This window comes from Pagrus major, chromosome 22 (genome assembly GCF_040436345.1).
Source record: "Pagrus major chromosome 22, Pma_NU_1.0".
NCBI classification, from domain to species: Eukaryota; Metazoa; Chordata; class Actinopteri; order Spariformes; family Sparidae; genus Pagrus; species Pagrus major.
This window is the reverse complement of record NC_133236.1, coordinates 11,896,443-11,920,054: the sequence shown is the minus strand read 5'-3', so window position 1 is coordinate 11,920,054 and position 23,612 is coordinate 11,896,443. Positions and strand designations below refer to the sequence as shown.

General features: G+C 38.3%; 4 protein-coding genes across 4 annotated transcripts in view; 1 reads left to right on the top strand and 3 right to left on the bottom strand.

Annotated features, from left to right (window-relative positions):
* Positions 1-1,065: 1,065 nt before the first annotated feature.
* gja13.1 (gap junction protein alpha 13.1) lies at positions 1,066-3,134 on the bottom strand. The gene is made up of 2 exons (XM_073492806.1): positions 3,043-3,134; positions 1,066-2,358 (listed from the first exon to the last, which is right to left on the bottom strand). Exon 2 carries the CDS (start codon positions 2,329-2,331, stop codon positions 1,471-1,473), a length of 861 nt encoding a protein of 286 aa, XP_073348907.1. The 5' UTR covers positions 2,332-2,358; positions 3,043-3,134; the 3' UTR covers positions 1,066-1,470.
* A 1,751-nt stretch (positions 3,135-4,885) lies between these two features.
* Positions 4,886-7,409, bottom strand: gja11 (gap junction protein, alpha 11). Its single transcript, XM_073492941.1, has 3 exons — positions 7,281-7,409; positions 6,880-7,065; positions 4,886-5,491 (listed from the first exon to the last, which is right to left on the bottom strand). The coding sequence occupies exons 1-3, from the start codon at positions 7,407-7,409 to the stop codon at positions 4,886-4,888; spliced, it is 921 nt and encodes a 306-aa protein (XP_073349042.1).
* Positions 7,410-10,593: 3,184 nt separating this feature from the next.
* Positions 10,594-15,431, bottom strand: hsdl1 (hydroxysteroid dehydrogenase like 1). Its single transcript, XM_073492793.1, has 5 exons — positions 14,997-15,431; positions 13,173-13,618; positions 12,964-13,047; positions 12,199-12,351; positions 10,594-12,086 (listed from the first exon to the last, which is right to left on the bottom strand). Exons 1-5 carry the CDS (start codon positions 15,214-15,216, stop codon positions 12,015-12,017), a joined length of 975 nt encoding a protein of 324 aa, XP_073348894.1. The 5' UTR covers positions 15,217-15,431; the 3' UTR covers positions 10,594-12,014.
* Positions 15,432-15,742: 311 nt separating this feature from the next.
* tbc1d32 (TBC1 domain family, member 32) overlaps positions 15,743-23,612 on the top strand; it is an 88,818-nt gene continuing 80,948 nt past the window's right edge. The window contains exons 1-13 of the mRNA XM_073492988.1: positions 15,743-15,799; positions 16,564-16,726; positions 17,039-17,200; positions 17,745-17,922; positions 18,182-18,253; positions 18,343-18,462; positions 18,874-18,952; positions 19,401-19,504; positions 19,596-19,657; positions 19,897-20,047; positions 20,175-20,234; positions 21,518-21,617; positions 22,942-23,079. Coding sequence (XP_073349089.1) covers positions 16,572-16,726; positions 17,039-17,200; positions 17,745-17,922; positions 18,182-18,253; positions 18,343-18,462; positions 18,874-18,952; positions 19,401-19,504; positions 19,596-19,657; positions 19,897-20,047; positions 20,175-20,234; positions 21,518-21,617; positions 22,942-23,079 — 1,381 coding nt within the window. The 5' untranslated portion in view covers positions 15,743-15,799; positions 16,564-16,571. The remainder of the gene's footprint in view (positions 15,800-16,563; positions 16,727-17,038; positions 17,201-17,744; positions 17,923-18,181; positions 18,254-18,342; positions 18,463-18,873; positions 18,953-19,400; positions 19,505-19,595; positions 19,658-19,896; positions 20,048-20,174; positions 20,235-21,517; positions 21,618-22,941; positions 23,080-23,612) is intronic.

The following is a 23,612-nucleotide window of genomic DNA, read 5'->3' as shown; positions in this document are numbered from 1 at the left end:
TTTGAACCAAGTCTGAACAAATGGAGCAAATCTAATATTATAAGCTTCACAAAGCAGTGCTTTTGTTACAAGGATTTTGTATTGAATTGAAATATGTTAAGCACGTCCGCGTGAGTTTTTGTGTAGCTCTTGTGGTTTTTATGCATGTTTTATTTGATCCTATTAATAAGTTACACTTTGTTTGGGTTCGGTCCGTCTAATTTGTTCACCTCATATGAATGTCCTTAGCCTCATATGAACTGATTACTGATACTCTTAATTAGTGGTGGTGGCTCTAATCTGCCAATCTGTATCAACCACTCCCTATTCCAATGATATAACGCACACTATTGCAAAGTTGAAATGATTCATTGTTGAGTCACTAACCAGGCGATTAATCAGCAACCATTTTGATTATCCATTCATTGTTTTTAGGTTTCAGCTTCTCAGATGTGAAGATATATACACATTGCACATTTTCTCATATTACTTCTGTAATATTAAATTGAATGTCTTTTGGACAAGTGACTGGATTTGAAATTGTCACCATGGGCTCTGGGAAGCTGTGATGAACAATTTCCACAATTTTCTGACATCTTATAGTCCAGGGACTCCCACACTTTCTCCAAATTTATTGATGGCCCAAGGGCCAAAAGCTAACACATACAGTATGGTATTGTACTGTATTGTCTTGTCTTGTATGTTATAGTATTGTGTTTTATTGTAGTGTTGTATTGTATTATATTGTATTTTTAAGATGCAAAATGGTATTTTGATCCGAAGTTCCCTAAATTGACTGACCTATTGCACAGTGTCACTCTCCTCTCCATACTCAGACTATGAAAAATGATTAATAATAGGGATCCTACATATTTAAAGTGCATTTATACCTCCCTCAACATTTTTTTTTTTTTAAACAAACTTGAACCGTATGGCGGACCAATTTTGACCACTTTGGATTTGGATGAACATTTGATCACTTAGTTTAGAAAATAACTCCAGACTAATCAATAATAACGATTGTCATTGATTACAGCCTTATACTGTTTGATCCAGAAATCATTCATATATTCATGAAACAGTGCCTTTTTCCAATTTTAACCATTTATTGAAAACAATGGAGCATACAAAAATGTCTACCATATTCAGTAGAAACAAACTTCACCACAATTATCACCATCATTCAGTGAATTATTTCAAGGTTGAGATAACGAACATGTGAATAACTTATAAGACGCATTCAATAACTGGGAATAAAGACAAAATTCTGCTCCCTTAAAGATTCACAAGAGAGTATCAAAGAACATAAATACATTATCAATATTGCACGCTTTCCATTATTAGATTTCCAGTTGAAGAATACAAAATACAGTAGAATTCCAAAAAGAAATAATATCACTTCACTACACAATGATACAACTTTTCTTTGATGCTCTGTTATGATTTGTACACCACATTGTAAGAACTGTTCAGTCTCTTAGATGAAATCTTTTAATGACCACTCAGGAGTCGTTTCTCGTCTTTGGCCCCATCCAGACTTCCACCGACACTGTGGTTGCTCTCCATCTCCATGTTAATCTTGTTCTGCTTCAGCGAATCCTCTGTAGTCGGCCACCTGGAACCTAATAGGCTGGCAGGGTTTTCCGGTGAAGTGATCTTGTGGGTGCGAGGCCTGGATCCACATCGGACCCTGGTACAGACCAGGTAGAACATTTCGATGAAGTTGAGGACCAGGGAGACGCAGGCCACCACCAGCATAAAGATGATGAAGATGGTCTTCTCTGTGGGTCGGGACATGTAGCACTCCACTGTGAAGGGACAGGGCGTTCTAGAGCAGGGGAACATGGGGACCATGATGAAGCCATACAGGTAGTACTGGCCTATAATGAAAGCCGCCTCGATGATGATCTTGAACACGAGCTGGGTCAGGTAGCTCCCCAGCAGGTTCCCCTTGATCTTCACCTTTCCCTTTTCGTCTGTGTATTTGGGCACTTTCAGCAGCCGGGTGCCACCTGGGCTCGCTAGCTGCTCCCTCATCTTGTTCTCCTTGTGGATGACATGCATAGCGTGGCCCAGGTAGATCAGCGTCGGCGTGGAGACGAAGATGATCTGCAGCACCCAGAAGCGAATGTGCGAAATGGGGAAGGTCCAATCATAGCAGACGTTCTCACAACCAGGTTGTTGAGTGTTACAGATGAAACCTGACTGCTCGTCGCCCCAAACGCTCTCTGCACCCGCACCCAGAACCATGATCCTGAACAGGAAGAGGACGCTCATCCAGATCTTCCCGATGACTGTGGAGTGGGCCTGGACCTTGTCCAGCAATTTTGACAGGAATCCCAAGTCTCCCATATTTACTGCCGATGTTCAGTTAGTGATCTGTGATAAAAAGATAAAAAGGAAATACAATAGATTCATGCAAAAAACTTGAAAACCACACATTATTAACCAAAACATTAACCATAACTTAGTGTTCAGTCACTATGCTGCTGTTAGAACGAAGGCTTTCTTTGTTCTTCTAAATTTAGTTAAGTCATTTTTTTTATGTTCTTGAGCCCGGCTACCAGAGAAGTAAGAGGATCTCAGACCTCAATGAACCCTGAGCTCGATGGTCAATATTTTCTTAAAATAATCATTAATCAGTATTTTGAACAGAAAAACAGACAACTCAATGGTATTATACTACTAAGACAAGGTAGAAGAAGTAGGATCGAAATAAAATAATTTTTTTTTAAAAGTAAGAAAAATAGCACTTTCCACATGTAGAACTAACTTTTAAAAACATCTGTATTATACAATAAACATATTAAACGTGTCTTGTGTAAAAAACTGAAAGGTGATACATGAGAAGCAATCTGATGCCATTATAAGGTTTATACAAAAGAGGCAATGTCAAACACCCTTTTCTTAAAATATATATATATATTTATATATAAAAGGAAAAAATTACTAATTTGTTCCAGTCGTTTTTACAAATAATCACAGTCACTCACAAAATACATTTCTTAAATTTGTCAAATGATCAGTTATGTGTAGCAGAGAACAACGATCGTTGCATCTTACCTCTTGACCTGATCAGAAAGGACTGTCTATGGCTGGTACAGATCACTAACTTAGAAGTTGGACCTTGGAGTAGTGGGTGAGGACAGCAGTACTGATCACATTATGCAACACACATCAGGCTTATATGTCACGTTGTAACCGTCAGCAAAAGGGGCCAAAAAAAAAGTTGAAGAAAGACTGAGAGGACAGGTGTGTAATGATTTACAGGTGTTCAGTATCACAATCTTTCTCTGTCAAATGGCCTTGAACGTTGCTTAATAAGTAGTAAACAGTCCATTGTGGTGGAACTTTTATGTTCAGATACATAATTTAAGTTTGGTGCACCGTGTTGTCCCTCGGCTAAAAGTATGAGTTGTACCTATAAAACAAACATTGAGAAATACTCTCAATCCAGCTGTAGAGTTTGACATGTTTACACTTTGTTTTTTTGTCCAGGATAATCATTTGAGATATAAACTATTAATTAGTGATCTTTACATATGCTGCTGGGCTATATTTTTTTTTGTATTCTGGTCCGGGCAGTCAGCTTGCTGCACTGTCAACTGGGCTAACTAGCTAACAGTAGCTACAGTTACCAGCTGTTAGTGGTTAATTGTGCAACAATAAGTAAGTCTTTAAATCCCAGAGAGTTGATGCAGATCAGCTGTGGGACAAAGCAGGAAAACCAGAAAACAATTTCTCCACAAAGGTTACACCCCGCCTTTCCGAAACCCCGCTGTTCCGAAAATAGACTTCCATTCTTCGTAATGGCAGGGTTTCCCATTTTTTCTAAAGACCCTGCTATTCCGAAAAGGCTATTGGGGAACCCCTGACCCTAACCCTAACCCTATTGGGAAGTAATTGGAACTTGAAAGTCGGATTCGGAACAGCGGCGTTTCGGAGTGGGGGTGTTTCGGAATGGAAGGCCGTCCCCCTCCACGAAATATGATCCTAGTCTGGAACCAGTTCTTTGCATTCGATGCCAGAGCAGCACCGACACTTTGCTGGTCTAGAACAAAGAACACAGGTGCTAGGGTCGAGGTTATCGTGACCAAGGACCAACTAAAACTGCTTTTGACCGCCATTTTTAAAAACCAGAGCTAGAGTAGTGTGTTCTGACCTGTCCACAAGAAAATAAACAAAAGATTTTCACTGTGGATGCCAACTCGAAGCAACAGTCGTCCGAGGACCAGTCATGTGTGGATGCCAATGTAGGCACACAATGCCAGGAGCAACACTTGAAAGTGAAAAGTGGATGTAGTTTGTGGGGACGGCCTTCCATTCCGAAACACCCCCACTCCAAAACACCGCTGTTCCGAATCCGACTTTCAAGTTCCAATTACTTCCCAATAGGGTTAGGGTCAGGGGTTCCCCAATAGCCTTTTCAGAATAGCGGGGTCTTTAGAAAAAATGGGAAACCCCGCCATTACCAAGAATGGAAGTCTATTTTCGGAACAGCGGGGTTTTGGAAAGGCGGGGTGTAACCGTAGTTTGTCATAGTTGTTCGTAGCAATGCTGGGAAATTGGAGACATTAATAAAAGCACCAACGTGAACCACAATATGAGAAGTTTATTGAATAAAATTGCAACAACATTATCTGAAATCCTTACAAAAAGTACCCTTAGCAAAATCTATAAAAAAAAAAAAATCTAAAATGATGGGTCTGAACACTGCAGGAAAACATGTTTGGTTATTTTGGTCACATTTTGCCTGTGACTGAGTTGTGTTTACAGAAGCTGGTTACTCCCCTCCCTTCTCCTTTATTTACTGCACAAACACATCCCTTCCCACCCACAGCCAAAGCACACAAATACGGGAACGCAGGAAAATTGGACACGTTCAACCTATCACGTCCTCCACACTTCAGATGTGTACCTCCCCTATGTTGTTGTTCTCAGGTGATACATTCTTAGCGGCCTCGTTGACCCCGCCTGTGACCCCGTTCACCCCCAACTTTCGTCCTTGGAGCTCCAGCTCCAGGTTGACACAATTCTGGATCATCTCGTCGCAGCTTTTAAAAGCTTTCCTCCCTGAAAGTGGTGGTGTCACCGGGGTCACGGTGTAGTCCTGCCTCCTCGCCATGCACTCCTTCACCGCTTTCACAATCAGATAGAACAGCTCAACCACGCTGAGGATGAGGGAGACAACTGCCGCCACCAACATGAACCAGATGATGACCGACTTCTCTGTCGGCCTGGACAGGAAGCAGTCCACCTTGTGAGGGCAAGGTGAGCGGGAGCAGACATAGCGAGTGTGGAGGGTGAAACCATAAAGAAAGTACTGACCAACGATGAACAAGACTTCCAGGACAATCTTAGCCATAAGATGGAGGACATAACTGCGAAGGAGCACGCCTCGGATACTGATCTTGCCAGTGCTCTTGGTGTACTTGGGAACTTTGAAGGCTCTCCTCAGGAACAGACTGGCCTGGTCATCCAACTCGGCCTGCTTCTTTATCCTCTCCTTCATCTTGGAAGAACACAAAAAAACAGAGTTAGACGTTTAAAAAAACACTTGCAGCTTGAAAAGCTGAAAGTTAATAGAAAGATATTTTTTCTATATAAAGATATTGTCATATGAATGTAAAATCTGTAGGCAGGGGACATGATTTTGGTGATGGAAGTGTTTTGGTTTCCGTTTGAAGTCCGTTTGTAGCCCAAGTAATTGACTAAATACCTGTTATCAGGATGTTCACAGGCTACACTGTGAGCCCCAAAGCAATGCTCAGTGCTCCCAGAGGATAAGTCGTCATCAGACGATGGCCGATAGGTTCAGAGATTGGGTGAAAGAGGCCTTAAACCTGACTTTCAGAAGTTTTTAGTTCAGGAATTTATGAGATATGGACTCATTTGATTCCACACTGTTTCGCCAAAACACTTGCGTGTGGCGCCATCTCCCCTCCTTGAAACTTCTAAGCACCAGAAGTTGTATTTTCAGCCACATTTTGGCAAAAAAATATCAGTGAACTCTCAACACACCCTACAGAAAGCTTCATCTTCTAAAAATAGATGTAGATGTAGTAGATGTTTTTATTGATTTGATCAAACTATTTATTAACATTATCTATTTTTTTAATTCCACTGAGCTCCCTGGCATATTTATTATTATTTATTTATTTATCTGAGTATAATATACAATATATGGGCAATATGAGCATATATTGATCAGTGGACTAGTTGATTAAGGTGGCAGTTTTTTGTTTTTTTTAAAGTTTTTTTAAATTCATAAATATATCTGATATGAAAACTTCCGATAGTGATTTACTTTGTTACCTACTGGCTGGACCTTTTAAGTCAACGAGGAGTTAGTTTTGGGTAGTAAGTATTGCTTTAAAGCTGCATTAATCACTCTTTGGCCACTAGGGGGAAAACTGACAGATACACAGTCAGCTGACAATGTGGTTAGAGATAACATGTGAGCAAACTATTTTACATACAACAGACACAGAAAAATATTAGCATTCATTTTCTGTTCTGGCAAAATATATAACACAAGTCCAACATTCACTCTTCTTCTAGTTTTGGCTCGGTCTCCATTAAACCTTTGACAAATATCTTTGTCTTTAGCTGCTAGTTACTCCACATCTTTCTAATTTGAGTAAACCATACAGTAAATATGTGAGCTAAAAATAAGAGAAAAGCAATAATTCTCCTCAGGTTTCACTTTCAAAGGAGGAAATTCAGGTGTTGCAGGAGCAAGGACAAAATGTAGTACAGATAAATGGAAAAATTAGGAATAAGAGCAGAAATAATCACAGCAATCAAACCTAACACAGCAGGATATAGTAACAGGCTTCTACAGGTGTGGCATGCCTGACAAATTAAGCATTTACCACTACACCCTCTGCAGTGACACACCTTCTTCTCAGTGTGGATCACATGAAGGACGTGACCGAGGTAAAGCAGCTTTGGAGTGGCCACAGCAATAATCTGAAGGAACCAGAAGCGAACGTGAGAGATGGGAAAGGCGAGGTCATAGCAGACGTTTTCACAGCCCGGCTGCTGGGTGTTACAGACAAAGTCGGATTGCTCATCGCCCCACACCTAGAATGAGACGATAGAAGAGATGACACATAATACTCAAACTTTAGAGAGTTTAAAGTTTAGTTGGGACAATGTTTGACTCATGTGCTGGCATTTCTTGGAGTTTTGAGACATTCCTAATCACATTGGTATTTTTCAAGCTATACTCTAATTCTAGCACATTTTCTCCCCGTACATTCTATGTTCGTTTGTTTTAAATGGTGAGTAGCCCAGACCTTATCGGCGCCCGCGCTCAGGACCAGGATGCGGAAGACAAACAGTGTGGTGAGCCAGACCTTGCCGATCACCGTTGAGTGGGTCTGCACTTTATCCAGCAGGCGTGCCAGCACATCCCATTCGCCCATTTCAGTCGCCAGTTGTCCTGCTTTCTGTGTATTAAAGGGACAGTTCAACTCAAAATCCAAAATTCATATTTTTCCTCTTACCTGAAGTGCTATTTATCCATCTAGATTGTTTTGGTGTGAGTTGCAGAGTTTTGGCTAGCTACTCAAGATAATCCACGGACCTTCTTGTTAGAAGTCTGTAAGTATCACTGCGCTGAAGGAAGCATCATGGACGAGAGGCGTCACAGCTCAGCCAAGGAGGATGCCATTCATGTTTACATTATCAGCACAAGCCTGTCTCCATGACTAGATGCTCTGCACCGTTTGAACTGGGTCAGTAACCGGGTCATGATTTCTGAAAGATGATATTGCTTTTGAGTTTTTATGCATTAGCACCGGCGGATTTCTTTAAATTTGGTAGTGTTCACTTGGACTGAAGGATGAGCTGGTTAGATTTTGATGGCCTAAGGTCAAAGGTCAAGGTCGTTGTTACCCCATGGCGACCCATTCTTGTGAACATGATATCTCAGAAACGCTTTAAGGGAATTTCTTCAAATTTGGTATAATTGTCCACTTGGACTCAAGGATGAACTGATTATTTTGTGGCCAAAGGTCAGAGGTCAAAGTTACTGTGACCTCACAAAACACATTTTTAGCCATGACTCAAAAATACAAATGAAAATTAAGATTACATTTTACACAAATGTCTAATGGGATAAAATTATGTAGTTAGGATCCAAAAGGTCAGAGGTGAAATGCACTGTGACATCATAATATTCTGCTAAAAATGTTCTGCCCATTATTCAACACCACAGCTCAGGAACAGCAGCTTGAATGGTGCACTGAGGAGTACTACATGACTTCATTATGAACCCAAAACGGTCTAATACAATAATCTCAGAAGGTTTTGAATTTTTTTTTCTTTAAGAAGTACAGTATAAACAATGTTATTGGTAGTTATACGAGGTGAAACAGACGTCATTGCAGCTGTAAAGTCAGAACAGACAGACTCTTTAACAAGGCTAAATTCTTTATCATTTCTTGTAGCCTTGTCAGTTTGTTGACAGAAGCAACGGCTGCTGATTACAAGTCTCCAAAACACACTTATCTGCTTAAACCAAGACCTTAACCTTGGTTGATACCCACCATCGCAGTGAGCTCAGCCACTGAAACAGTTTATAGTGTAAGTTTTCAAAAAATGTTCAATTCCTGAGGTTTCTTTTACATAACTGTTGCACAGAATTTATCGATCTTTTATAATTCTTTCATGAGGCTTTTTTTTTTCTGTTGGTTTAATAAGAATAATATGTTGTAAAGCATTCTCTTAAAAGTCTCACATTTTGAAACAAGAGTTTGACTGTTTGGCAGCTATTACAAAGTTTAATTTTATACAAATCATGTGGGTACAGTCACATTTTTTTATTTCTCATTTTGGTTTGAGAATGTAATTATTTTACTACATGATATTACTGCCGTATCACTTCTTAGTTCCACTTTTTGAGCCTCTAGTAATGGTGTGCATTCACATGTCTATGTACAAATTACGTATAAATCCTTTTTCAGATTGTGCATGGAACAAATATTGTATGACATCAACATATTTCAAATTATTCCATAAATATTCATTTTGTCCCATTTTATGTACATTACAATCTCAGTAACCTTTTCTGATAGGACAAATCAGATGGGATAGGGTATTTTTAAAATTCAGCTTACCGGTTGAACGATTCCACAGAGAAAAATGGAGTATGAAGAGAGTGATGTCTCAGGAGGACGAGGATGGGAGAGAGCGAAGAAGCAGCTGTTCTTTTTATCGTTCCTTTCACGTCACCAAAGACACCAACCTGTTACTCCCAAAACAACGAGGCTCCAGCCTTAACACAGAATGTGAGAGGTTGGAGAAGCCTTGTTTTGTTATTCGTATTCTATTTCTGCAGCAATTTTGCTTAATTTGACAGTGGACAGAGAGCAGGGCAGACTTCAAACCCATGACTTGCTGTTACATCGACTGTCCTCAACTACCGTCCGTATATACAGATGGGTGAAAAAATAAAGGGAAAAGCTGAATAACTGAGTGGGGAAACAAATGCAGATGCTTCCACACAGGTCAAGAGAGATCTATAAAAGGTTTGATGAAAGTGATGTGAATTAAATGTTGGGACCTTTGACATCTTTGTAATCATTTTTTGGAGCATTTGAAGTTTTTTTTCCACTTCCTGCTGCTTATTTTAACATTTTCTACAAGTGGACAAGCAAACAGCGTTTTTTGTGATTTGTGCTTCATCAGGTTTATTTGTCCACACTACAAAGACACTCTGTTGGATGTCGTTTTTCACCCATCTGTACCTTCTCCATTGTAGTGTTTTTCTACTGTGTGACTATTTTCCCAGATAGTGGAAGACCAGTCCCAATTATATTCAGGAGACAACCAATGTGAGCGATTTCCAAGCAGCATTTCACGACATCCTGTTTCTATTAAACTTTGAGTCCAGTCTTTTCATTTGTGTTCTGTTGAGAATATAATTGTATTGCCATTGCTGATGGCATTCTGCATTTGTTTCATTTTGTAGTTATTTTTCATTCTACTCCAGATGTTTTTCTTGATTCTTTTCATTTATAAGGTACTTTAGGCTACAATATTTGCATCAAAATGAGTTATATAGATGTACATTATCAAGTGTGTTGTCATATTTCTTTCATTTATTAATTTGTAGCACTTCATATGACAAACAAAATATCTATCTATCTATATAATATGTTGACAATTCCCAAATTTTTTTTACCTGACTCGTTGTTGTATTAGACAATATGTCAGTAGATGATATTTACGTCCTAATTATATTGAAAGATTCTGATTTTGTGTTTTAATCCTCCCAAAAACAGCCATGTTTCACGCTGCACCTTGTGTATACACAGCAGACTGCACCTCACGTGTGTCCATGAGGTTTACAAACAGTCTCTGACCCGGCTGACCTGAGGGGGTCACAGGGTAAACTCTGGCAGCCAGCGTAGTGTCTGTTTGCGGATGTAAATGATTTACACCAACCCGACGTTTAAAGAGAAAAACAAAGCGTTTGTGGCCTTCAGCATATAAATCAGTCAACAGTTCACATACTGTATATGCTGGAAAGCTAACCAGTCAGATAAAGGACTAATCTTCAAAGACACACTTTGACATTTATGATGAAAAATGAATACAGGACAGTGCAGGAATGAAGGAGTTTTATTGGTGTAATTATGTGCTTTGATGACACATATCATATTTAAGTCAACATTATTATATACTGTACTTTATGTTTAAGCAATCACTCAACACAATATGTCTGAATCTGTTAACATTTTTTATATAAATACTTCTTTTAGAGCAATATCCACACACACTAAATGTAGCTCAAGTGTAAGTTCTCAATCAAACTAAACATCACAATCTCAATCTTCAGCGCATTTCAAATTCACTCCTGGAGATGCTTGAATCTTCATCCACATCCACCGAAAGCTATCATTCCTCATTCACCACCACACACTAATATGCTGCAAACACACATTTTTTTAGAGGGTATAATACCCTACTGGTAAGCTAAAGTTACATTCAGATTGCAGGAATAACTTCAGATTTATACTTGCTTTGGTCACAATAAAGAGTTTGAGTTAAATTTTTACCCCTCCCAGCTTCAATTAACATGTTTCTTAGATCTGGATTGAGTGGTGTTATTGCAAAATTCCGCTTAAATGACACTTTATTTAGTGTTGCATATTGTAACTTTTGCTTACTAAAATACTACTAAGTTCAGAAAAATGAATTCTACATTTCTTTCGGTCCGTCTCTCCAACTTTAAATGATGTTGGGTTTGGCTTTTGGCATGTCGTTCCTTGTATGTGTGCCATATAGGTGTGGTTAGTCAATGCTGGTAAAAGGCAGGTTTAACCGGAAAGAACTGGGAAGTCAAATCTCGGCACACAGAAACAAAACTCAGTGGCCATCAGAGCTTTTTCACAGGAAAGAGATCTTAGAGGTCAAAAATGAAAAATCGAAAATTTAAATGTATTACCTAAAGTCATATTGAATTCCATATGTTTTTATTGTGTTTATTTTTTTGGTTTCAGACTGCTTTATTATTGCTCTCTACTGAATCTCACCTGCACTTTATACAGTTAGTTTTTCAGTGTGCAACTTTTTTAAATATATAGAAAAATAAATTAATTGTACATTCAGTTTTACATTTAATCAACCAGGCCTTTATGGTCGATGGTGGCCGCCCCCCGGCTGATTTTAAATAATTTCTTGTCCAACAGTTTAAAGGGTTGAAACAGTGTGGAGGCTCGTCAGGTTGTCTGGTTTCTATAGTTAATTTAGGATGTCACAGATTTGTCAGACCATAGTCCAGTAACTCGGGAGTAATGCATCTATAGTCATTCGATATTTCAAGCAAATTCTACTGCAGCTTCTCTAGAAATTGATACCAAATCAACATAGGAAAATCAAATTTAACCACCAACCACAACAGAGCTTTTTAGAGTTGAACAAATTTAAACCAATGGCAGAAGAAGTTACACTCCACATGACACCAGCAACAAGAAGATCCAGTAAATGGGTTAAGTCTTGATGAATGGAGGTGAAGTCAGCTCTTAGCTTAAACTGATGAACACACGAGATCCAAGAACCCAAATCCACTCTGGAATACATCTCATCAGCCCATACTGTGAGGAAAAACAGCAGAGAGAAACAGATCAACAACAGTAATACACTCCTGATCACAAAAAATGTAATAATCTTAATGCAGTATTACAACTTGACTTATTTTGTGCTGACCTGAAGTGTGTGAGGCCAGTAGCCTGTGGTCCTATTAGAGACGCCCAGGGTGGAGATGGCGTGGCGAGCGTAAACCTCTGGCTTTGGTGCAAACCAGCCCTGTTTTGATGAAGCTGACGATGATGATGATGGTTGTTGCTCACTTGAAGCTATCTGGTTACACATACACACATACTGTATATCAAGAACTGACAAGAATAACAGTAAAATGTGAGAACTCACTTTGAAGATACCCACACAGAGAGAAAAAAGGACCCATAGAAAAACATTTTCCCTGTCATTGGTAACTGTGAGCTTAGCATTAAATCTTACTTATTTTTCATTTTAAGAAAAGCAACCAAAGTCAAATGTTGAAACTGGGGATGTTTTAATGTCCAGACGCCATACCAAGGCGAAACCTAAACAAAAAACAAAGTTCTTAAATGTTGGCTAAATACTACAAGCAGCCGAACAAGAATGGTCATTTCAGATTTCTAGTTTTGTGTGGCTGACAGTTAAATTCCCTCAGATATTCAAATCACGATGATATCGTGTAGAAAAACAGCAACCTATCTTCAATACAAGCAGCTGTACAAGAACTTTATATAAATTAAAAAGTCTGTAATTGTCAAAATGTTATTCTAAATCAGGAACTATCTAATCACAGAATGAGTAGACAAGATTATGAATTTGACGAGCATTTGAAGGCAGCTTTCAGTGCTTAACACATTTTGGTCGGCACAATAAAAAGGGTCTACTCGTTAATGGTCATATCAGGAAATCTACCTGGAAAGGAATCAGACTTTGGACAAAGATCCCTCTGCCGCTGTATTCCATGTGAAGCGCTCTGGAGAAATGATCCAGGTAACCCTGAAATATCAGGTGAAGAAAGGCAAACAGGATTATTGAGTGTGTGTGACAATAGACAATAGAGGGTAGGGATCTTGGTGTGTATGAATGCACAAGAGGCAGATACACTGAGTGTTTTGTCTCACAGTGGCGGCGGTGAGTGTCACTCTTCCAGGGAGAGGCCTGCAGCAAGCACCCGATGATATATTGACTACAGCTCCTCTGCTGCGCTCCACCATCCCCGGCAGCACCAACCGGGACATCAGAGTAGCAACCGCAACGTTCTTATTCACTAAATCCAACAGGCTCTGCTCAGGCATTTCAATCAGGCTCTGAGGGGAAGACAAAGCCTCATCCACACAGTTCACCAGGAAGCCAATATCTTTACCCCTCAGGGCTTCTTTGATGGGCTTGCTGGCTGCCTGGTCCAAAGAGAAGTCAGCCAGGATAATGACAGTTTCCACTCCGTAGCTTTGTGAGAGGGATGCAGCGGTGTCTCTGACAGAGGTGTGGTCCTTAGTGACAAAGATGATGCTGATACCGTGCCTGGCCAGCTCCTCTGCATAGGCCTTGGCCACAGGCTCTGATGCACCTGACAGGAGAGAGGACAATATTTTTTTAATGAACATCATGCAAGAAAGGAATGAGGATATATCACTGAGAGTCAGTCTATGACCTCTTGCTGAAATTATAGGCTGATTAGTTGATTGATAAGAAATTAAAGGTCCCATATTGTAGAAAGTGAGATTTTCATGTCTTTTTTTTATCTAGGTGCTATATAAATACTTGAAAGTAGCACAATACTCAACCCATGGAGAAATGCACACAGCCTGTATACAGTAACTGCATCTTAAAACGAGCTGTAAGAACTTCCATTAATTTGTGAGTTCATAACTATACAGTCACCGCCCTCAGCATGGCCATGGTTGCAAAAATTACCAGCAGAGCTGATTGGGAAAGCATGGTGGGCGGTGCCTGCTCAGACCTGTGAGAACTGACCAATCATAGCAGACTGTGCTATTAAAGGAGGTGGGCCTTTAAGAGCCTGGCACTAGAACGGAGCCTACAGACAGCAGTGGACAGTATGAGAAAGACAATGTGTCTTTTTAACATTAAAGCATGCAAATATTTTCTAGTAGACACCTAAAATGAATATACGAACCTGAAAAGGAGCATAATATGGGACCTTTAAACAGCAATAAGTGTTATCAGCTCATGTAACTATCATTTATGAGGGAAAACTGACAAACATTTGCTGGTCATAGCTTCTCAAATGTGAAAGAAAAAGAAGCTTTACTGTGTTTTGTCTGATTTTAAAATGAATATCTTTGAGCTTAGACTGTTGGTTGAGTAAAACAAGCAATCTCAAAACATCCCGGGCATTATTTATCACTATTTTTTTTATATTACATGAACCAAATAATTTATAAATTAATCAAAAGTATAATTTAAAAATGTAATATAATTTATTTAAAGACATTAGCTGTCAAATTTACATTATTAAGTCACTGTGACACTCAAATCTCAGTGCAGTGTGCCATATTTATGGTTGCAACAATGTTAATCTACCAGTTTTTGTCTTGATTTAAAGATTAATCATTTTATCTACAAAGTGTCAGAAAAAGAGTACACAATAGCTCCTTGTAATTTGACAAAACCCAAGATAAAATGTTCTGATTTCTTGTTTTGTGAGACCAACAGTTGAATACCAAAATATATTTAATTTTACAATAACATCAAATGTCAAATTTTACTATTTTAAATCAGCAAAATGTAACTTCAATGATTAACTGATTGTTTTTTCATTTTTTTTCTGTTTATCCATTACAACATTAATTGACTTGAATCTTTGAGACTAATGAATGCAGCCCTAGTTTTAAATTGATGACTCTACTGACTCTACTGACATACAGATCTACAGCATGATGCACTCTCATTGTTTCTGCTGTGATCTCCTGCTGCATCCTTACCATAAATGACAGCCCAGTCACCAAATCTCTGGGTCAGGCTCTTGGTCGGGATCATTCTTGGAAGGAAATGCACCCTGACCAGCGTGCAGCAGTCTCTCAGCAGGATTATTACCTTGCTGGCGGTGTAAAGAGCCCCCACCAGGGCCAGGGTTTCAAAGTAAAAGCTGCATGATCGAGAAATTTCTCTGTACAAAAACTGAAAGCTGTCAACTGCCGCCATAGTTGCTGATGCTAGCTTGCTAGCTAAAAGCCTTATTCAGTAGATTTAACGTTGTGATTTCTAAAACGTAATGTTAACTAGTGAGTCAGGCGTGTGAACAGAATATGTCGCTGTTCCTACATAGTAAATATATGATCAAACTATCAGGTTTGACAGACGTTTCAGCCGGCAGAGATGTCTCCTGTGTAGCACCCGAGCAAAACATTGAGTCACGTGACAGCGTACTTCACTGGTGCTGCGTTCATAAATATTAAGAAAAACCGTCGGTAAGTTTTTCAGTTTAAAAGTATTACTGTAAAGAAGTTTGACAGTGGATATTGTTGAACTTTTGCTGTAGACGAATGACAGATCTAATGTCTTTACTTTTCTTGTCATATTTTACCTTTAGTTCTTTTCATTATCCATGTTTTACGTGTAATACCTAAATTTCCGACGTTTTGGTAAGGCAGCGCATGGTTCCTTTCGATCCCACAATGCACCGCAGTTCACGCTAAGTGGCCGTTTCCATAGAGACGCAGCAGCCGCTGTCAATTGCTCCTGAAATGATATCTGGATGAAAAGATTTTACAAGTCCAGAAACAAGGTGACTGTTTTGAAATGCACTACACACGATGTTTTTTATTTTGGGTGTTTAGTCTGTGCAGCGGGGACATTTTTGGTTTTCGTTCAGCAGCGGTTTTATTTAAAATTAGCCAGTTTTGCCTTTAGCTAACGTTAGCTAGCTGTGTTACACTGTTGCACCTAGCAGCGACAAGCTAACCAGAGGCAAGCAATGAACTGGTTTTGGCTTCTAGGTAAAGACATAAATATCATGTAGCTCCTTTGAGTGTACAGCATAGGTCTATTAATTGTTGCTGTTGGATTTTTATTTGTATATTTTAGAGGAAACAGCTGTGTATAATGTTTGTCATGAAATACTCCATTTTCTCTAGAGAACAGCTAGTGTACCAGAGGGTTGTCACACCTGTTGGTGATTAATTGACTGGCACGTGACTGACTGATTCTGAAAAACGCACAACCAAAACTTCGATGCATCTTTACAACCCTGTGCTGAACATGGAAACTGATTAAAGTCAATGCAGCATCCTCATAGCTGAGGATGTTTGAACTCTGCTTTTTCTGTACTCTTTTTACATTTGTTTGAGGGTGATGTTTTTACCTTCTACCTTTTTGTTAGAAAAAGATATTGATCATTTTATATTTATGTTTACAATATTTTGCGAGAACTCAAATACACGTCCTCCTTTCTGAACTTAGCTTTTCTGTCAAACCCTGGTGACTTGGCCCTTTACCACCATACATAAGCAGATTTTAAACCTATTAAACCAGTCACTCTTTTCTATCCAGCTGTAGAGATGTCACAGTTGTCCGTTGAAGACGAGGTGGAGTTGCAGTCTTTGCTTAAGCAGCTTCTGAGAAGCATCAACGACAGGATCTCAGGTGCTCCGTCAACCGAATGTGCTGAAGAAATCCTCCTTCACCTGGAAGAGACTGACAAGAACTTCCATAAGTAAGTCTGTCAGACTTGAATATTGTGGCAGTGGACCCCCATAAAACTGTCTAATGAAATAATTTCTGTTCAACTGGTCATCATTCACTGAAATGTGCTAGTGCTACCTTTTTTCTAGTAGTAGGCTGTCCTTGTTCAAGATAAACCATAAGTTTATAAGTCGAGTTGCACATTTTAGCAAAGACAAAACAATAATGTTCCTCTTTTGATGGTCCCTTATTGATTAATATGTTATTGTTGTCATGTCGGTATGCAACAGATTTACAGATTTATTTAACAATTGGTTTTATTCCGTCAATGCTCTCTTTGCAGTTATGAGTTTGTCAAGTACCTCCGTCAGTATGTGGAGAGTTCACTGGGGACTGTGGTGGAAGAAGAGACCAAGAGCTTGACCAGAGATGGACAACATGCAATAGGCTCAGGTCACGACACCCTGATCCACGCTGTCACCCGGAGGACCAGAGACTCGGATGAGTGAGTGTAACTATGAGTTTTGTTTGTTCAGTTTTGTATAAATGGTCATTTCAATGTTAGTCTGTACATTTTGTTCAACTTGCTCTACACTTAGTGTTCTTTTATTTTCAGGATAAGGATAGGAACATGGATTAATTATTGATAACTTTGATTGTATTTTATACCTTCTTTCTTTTCACTCAAAATTCCAAGTATAGAATTGTGGTTATGTTCAGGTAATGATGACATTGATATAGTTTTAGCTGTTGGCTGAGCCATTTACAATATTTTTCTCTCCTGTATTTCCAAATTTGAAAGTTTTTGGTATTACCCCACATTGGGATTACAGACAGTTGGTAGGGAATTTTATCTTTTACCTTACTAGGAAAGTCTTTGCAATAACAAAAACAACAGCAAACTTCCCCCTAAAAAAACAACAAAAAAGTTGGATTTCTGTTGAATTACACACGGCATATAGTCACAGAGCAGACAGTGACACATGAGTTATCACGCAAAGGGTTTAGGTGACATTAAGAATACACCTATCTACTTGTTTCTGTGGCAGGTACCAGCAGATGATGCAGACCTTGAAGAACACCATGATCATGGTGGTGGAGTCTTTAATCAACAAATTTGAGGAGGACCAGATGAGGAAGGAGGAGATGCACAGAGAGAAGCAGCACAGTCAGTCCAACAGCCACTACACTGACAACTGCTCTGACAGTGACTCCTCCTTCAACCAGGTCAGAGATACAGTACTTAAACTCTGAAGGCAGTAAATGGTTGTATTTGCTTTATTCCTGTTGATGAAGCGTGTAAAGGGCCAAGATTGTGTCTCAGTCTCCTTATGTAATTGATCCCTTCCATGGTAAAATTAATGTTGGTGCACCCATGACCCCTGAAACATCTGCCGTGCTGCCATCAAACAATGAGAGCTCTTTTCAAATGTCAGTTTATGGTGGATTGTAATGTTCTTTGTTTCATCTCCATTTCCCTTTCCAGAGTTATGCATTCATCAGACAAGAGCAGCTGCAAGCTTTGGCAGAAAAACTTGACTCCAGCAGACCCAAAGAGGTAGAAAGGCTTACTTACACATGTGAAAACACTGTCATAGATTTAAATGTGACAGTCGTTCAGGTGAAGTAATGTAACTCTGTGTGAAGGTGCGTTGGGAGGCTCTTCAGGCCCTCTGCTGTGCTCCTCCGTCTGACGTGCTGAGCTGTGAGAGCTGGAGCAGCCTGGGCAGGAACCTCTGTACAGCTCTGACCGATCTCGACCTCAGCGTGAGTCCTGAGCAGCCTTTCCTACTCAGGAATCAGTGTCCTGCAAACTCGCATTTAATTCATGTACTAAAATGTAATTATAATAATGTAATCTTAATGAATAATTACAGGCTTTGTAATTAATAATAACAAACACAAAACACTTGCAATTACACACAATCCTGCCACACCGGCTTAATTTAGGAGAAAACAAGATAACACTGTAGTCCCTCATGATTTACAATCTTGTTTAATTTCCTCCCATTATACTGAATTGTTTTTTAATCATTTAAAATGTAGGTATGATAGATTGATTATATATATGATTGTGTGTGTGTGTGTGTGTGTGTGTGTGTGTGTGTGTGTGTGTGTGTGTGTGTGTGTGTGTGTGTGTGTGTGTGTGTGTTTATGCTGATATCTTCACTCCATCAGGATAATGTGCTGCAGTTCATTGCTAAAAGCTTTTCCTCCTCTCCACTGAATGTGACACGAGAGATCTACACCAGCTTGGGTAGGCCAGTCATGTCCAGCAGCTTCATGTTTGAACTAAATAAAACATTTTTAGGATTACTCTACCTCCTCTTTATTTATAATCTTACATGAGGAAAATACATGTTTCCCACTTATTGTTTGTATTATCTGGCCATGCAGATTCTGTAGTTTTGGTTTTATGTACAAAGTTCATCAGTTATCCAACTCTCCGCTCCCACCGCAATAAAAGGGAGGTGAATTCACCGACATTATTGGAATTATTTTATACTAAATGAAAAGTTCACAGGCCTTAATGTGAACAGTTTTCATTAGGAATATATCAAGTTGTACAATCAAGGTTTTGGCTTCATTATTATTACTTTGCACACTGTAAATATATTGTGTACTGTTTATGCTGCATTATGTATATGGCTACCAATATTATCTTGCATATTTGTAATATTTGTATTTTGCGTTTTTATGTGCAGCTAAAAGTGTGGAGTCAAGTATTCAGTCTCACAAACCGAGCTTTCCGACTGGCTCATCTGCCATCGACATCAACAGACCTGAGATCAGTCGTCTTCTCAAACAGGTTCAGCATCTTTTTATTTTACACTATTTAAAGTGTATCACCATACAAACACATTATAGCGCTCTCTTTCTCTCCGTCCATCCTGCTTCAGATTCGACTGATGAACGACTTTCAAAAGGAGGTGACAACCTTTTGGATCCGCCACCCTGAGAAGTGAGTTTTTATACCAATATGTGGGTCAGGAAAGGCAGGTCTCACCTCACTCGCGGTCTCAGATGCAACTGACTTAATTATGACATTTGGTGCATCATAAAAAGGCTTTAGACCAGCACACAGCAGTTTATAGCAAGTATGATGTAACTGTGTCCCACGTGTGACTTCTCTTTACTATATCTAGAATGATGGTTTACATTCAGTAAATTTGTTTTGCTCTTCTTTCCACCCTGCTCTAGGTATATGGAGGAAGTGATAGAGAGCACATTCTCCTTGCTGTCCTTCCATCATGAACATGCCTCAGCCTCACCTGGGACAGAGAAAGCACTTGAACCCATTTACCTACTGGCCTTACTGGATATTAAAGCCACCTGGTTTAAAAAGTGGATGGTGTGTATCACAGATGAACAAATGATTTTGATTTGTGTGAGTTCTGTGTTGCTTAATATGTCTTCCTCTCTTGTTCATGTTGTACTCCATCTCATATATTCTATTCTTTATTTCTCTATCATCTCAGCATGGATACTACAGCAGGACTGTGGTTCTCAGACTCCTGGAGAGAAAATACAAGTCTCTGGTGAGTGATTCACTCAGTAATCAATATCTCTCACTAGCTCTTTTGTACTTCTGAGAGGTCAGGCACCATAAAGAAATAAAGCAACTGAACAAGTATGAAAAGTCTCTCCGGAAGGCATTCAAACCAAGAATCTCATTTCGGCAACAGAAACTGTTGGACTGTCAAGTATATTCAGGAAAGACAAAACTCTGCATGAACTTGGGAAAGCTAGGAACAAACTCAGTTATGCTTGCAGGCCTGTAGAACTAAAAATGTCCAAATTCAGTCACAGTGAAAGATTTTTTTTTAAAAAACAATTTTGTTAAACCTTTTAATAGTTTCAGTCATGTTCAAGCAAAACATTTGTTGGTTCCAGCTTCATAAATGGAAGGATTTGCAGATTTTCTGTGTCATTTCTGACAGTAAGTGAAGAGTGTTTGGGTTTTCGACTGTTGGTTGAAAAAAAGAAGCAATTTGAAGACGTCACTTTGGACTCTGGAAATTGTGATGAGAATTTTTTACAATCTTGTTGACATTTTATAGACTAAATGACTAATCGACTACTTAATCGATTATCAGATACATTTTTAATGGTAATAATTGTTAGTTGCAGCCCTAATTCCCAGCTACTTTTTGCATTTCGAGAAGCTGAATTTGCTCGTCGAGTTCCTGCCATAACTGCAACAAGATATATGGTGAGAATACAAACAGGTGTTGAGAAGGGTGATGTTTCCCCAAAAGATTGGTTCCATTTAACAGATGCCTACAGTGAAATTCTTATTTCATGACCATTTCTTTGTGGTGTATTTGTGGGATATGTGTAATTCACACAGCCAAACAGAGCAGAGGATTCTTTGAGACAAAGGGGCACAAGAGTTGAGTGTCACATTGACACTTTGATCGATTGTTTGATCCTCAACTTCCCTCTAAACTCTCACTCTGACTTTAGAAAGGATTACTGTGGAATCACCCCAGAAACTTTCACTAAAGTAAATGTCAATAACAATTACAACACTATAAGCCTTAACTACTCTTTCATTGCAGTGCATTGAAATTCCCTCAGGTGCTCTGATTTAGATTAAGACGAATGGTTCTTGTCCTAAAACTCTTCATTAAGAGGTTCAATAAGAAGAGGTTGCATTGACATTCTGAATGAATTCCTCAGTAAGCCTGATGTTTTTGGCCTGCTCATAGCTGCATCCAGATTTGCACAAGAGATTAGAAGTTGTCAATTAATTCGGCCAGTCAGAGGTTTGCAGCAACTTCAATAACATGCACTAGTTTAATCCTTTAATTTTTTTCAGATGGTAGCAGCCCTTCAGCAGTGCATCCACTACAGTGAATCCTGTGAAAGTTTCACAGATGAAACCACTGATACCGGGTCAGCTGAGCCGCAGAACTCTAGTAAGCAAAACATCCCATAAAGTCCTGATTTTTACAACAGGTTTATGTACTCTCTCAGGCACATCTGAATACCAATCTTCACTCTGTGTGGTAAACATCAGCACATTTGCAGTAATGCTGATTTAATGTGTCCTGTGAAGCAACCCCAAAAAATAATACACTCAGTCTGAACTACTGTGAAAGCTTAATGAGAAATTAATGCTTCATTTGAAGCCTGTGGGTGTTAAATGTATTTCACCTAGACTTGCAGTCATCATTTATTCAGTTTTGTTAATGTGCACATGCTGTTTCTGCTGTCATTAAAACAGAGGAATGCAGAGAAAGTAGAGAGCAGTCAAAGAAGAAAAAGAAGAAATGAGAATAATACAAGAAAAAACAAAAGATAAAACGGAAAAAGTGTAGTGGGTAATGGAGAGAATAATGAACACTCAGTGAAAGGCGTGACTAAATATATGTTGTTGATTGATGATTAGTATTAGATCCCCAAATTTCTCAAAATTTAGGCCACATTTCCCATTAATCCCTTTACAGTCTCCCAGTGATTGTTTGTTTAAATTTGCAGAATTAGCTTTAATTGTTCTGTATATTTATGCTAAAATGCCACAGATACAAGTGCACATTAAATTGTGATCATTCAATAAATGAGAGTGACTACAGTGGGAGATGGGGTGTGAGGGAATGTCTGTGTTATCTCCTATGAGCCAGCTGGCTCGTCGAGGCTGAACATTTTGACCTTGTCCTGGATGAGTGGAGATACACAGACTCCAGCGTCACTGATACACTCATAAAAGAAGAGCTTTTGTGCTTTTTTTTGAGCTTCTGCACCCCTGAGGTGCTGCAAGGTTGCCACAGGCTTCTTTTTCATTTTCAATCTCATTCTATGACAAAAGCTTTGGATAAGAAATGTCACATTCATAATGGTTTTAAGAATAGTAATTAGCATATTACAGTATTGAAAGGTAAAGTTCAATTGTTTGTTTTCATATTCAACTGAAATCATGATAGTCTTTTCAGATACTAATCAGTTCTTTAGCTTTCTCTTGTGGATGTTATTTTTGGCCATGCATGCTACTTCAACCCCTCTGAATTTTGATCTATATTTTGCAACATTTCAAAAGTTTCATCCAATGAGTTGGCCACTGGATAGAAAAATACATGTATTTTTTTCCCTTTACAATCAGCCCTTTGCAATCAGCTATTCTGAGCTTTTCTCCATCTAACATCTGTTATTACTAACAACAGTTTTTTGGTTCTCATGGGAACTTGAAATGTAAAAGTCCGGAAAGTTCAAGTTTTACATTTTTATTTTTTGTTGTTGTTTCAGGTTCAGCCCAGAGGAGTGTTTATACAGGAAAAGAGCTTGAATATGCCTTCTTTGTCCACTCGCTGTGTGTCCTGGGGAAACTCCTCATCTATGCCAATGGGAGAAAGCTCTTCCCCATCAAAGTGAGGAAGCGCAAAGGTAAAACACTGGAATTTTGTATAAACTGTTTCAAACACCTGTGAAAAATATGGGGTATAAGATTTTAAGCTGATATATATATATATATATATATATATATATATATATATATATATATATATATTTATATATATATATATATATTTTTATATATATATATATATTTTTATATATATATATATATATTTTTATATATATATATATATATATATTTTTATATATATATATATATATATATTTTTATATATATATATATATATATATTTTTATATATATATATATATATATATATTTTATATATATATATATATATATATATATTTTATATATATATATATATATATATATATATATATATATATATATATATATATATATATATATATATATATATATATATATATATATATATATATATATATATATATATATATATATATATATATATATATATATATATATATATATATATATATATATATATATATATATATATATATATATATATATATATATATATATATATAATATAT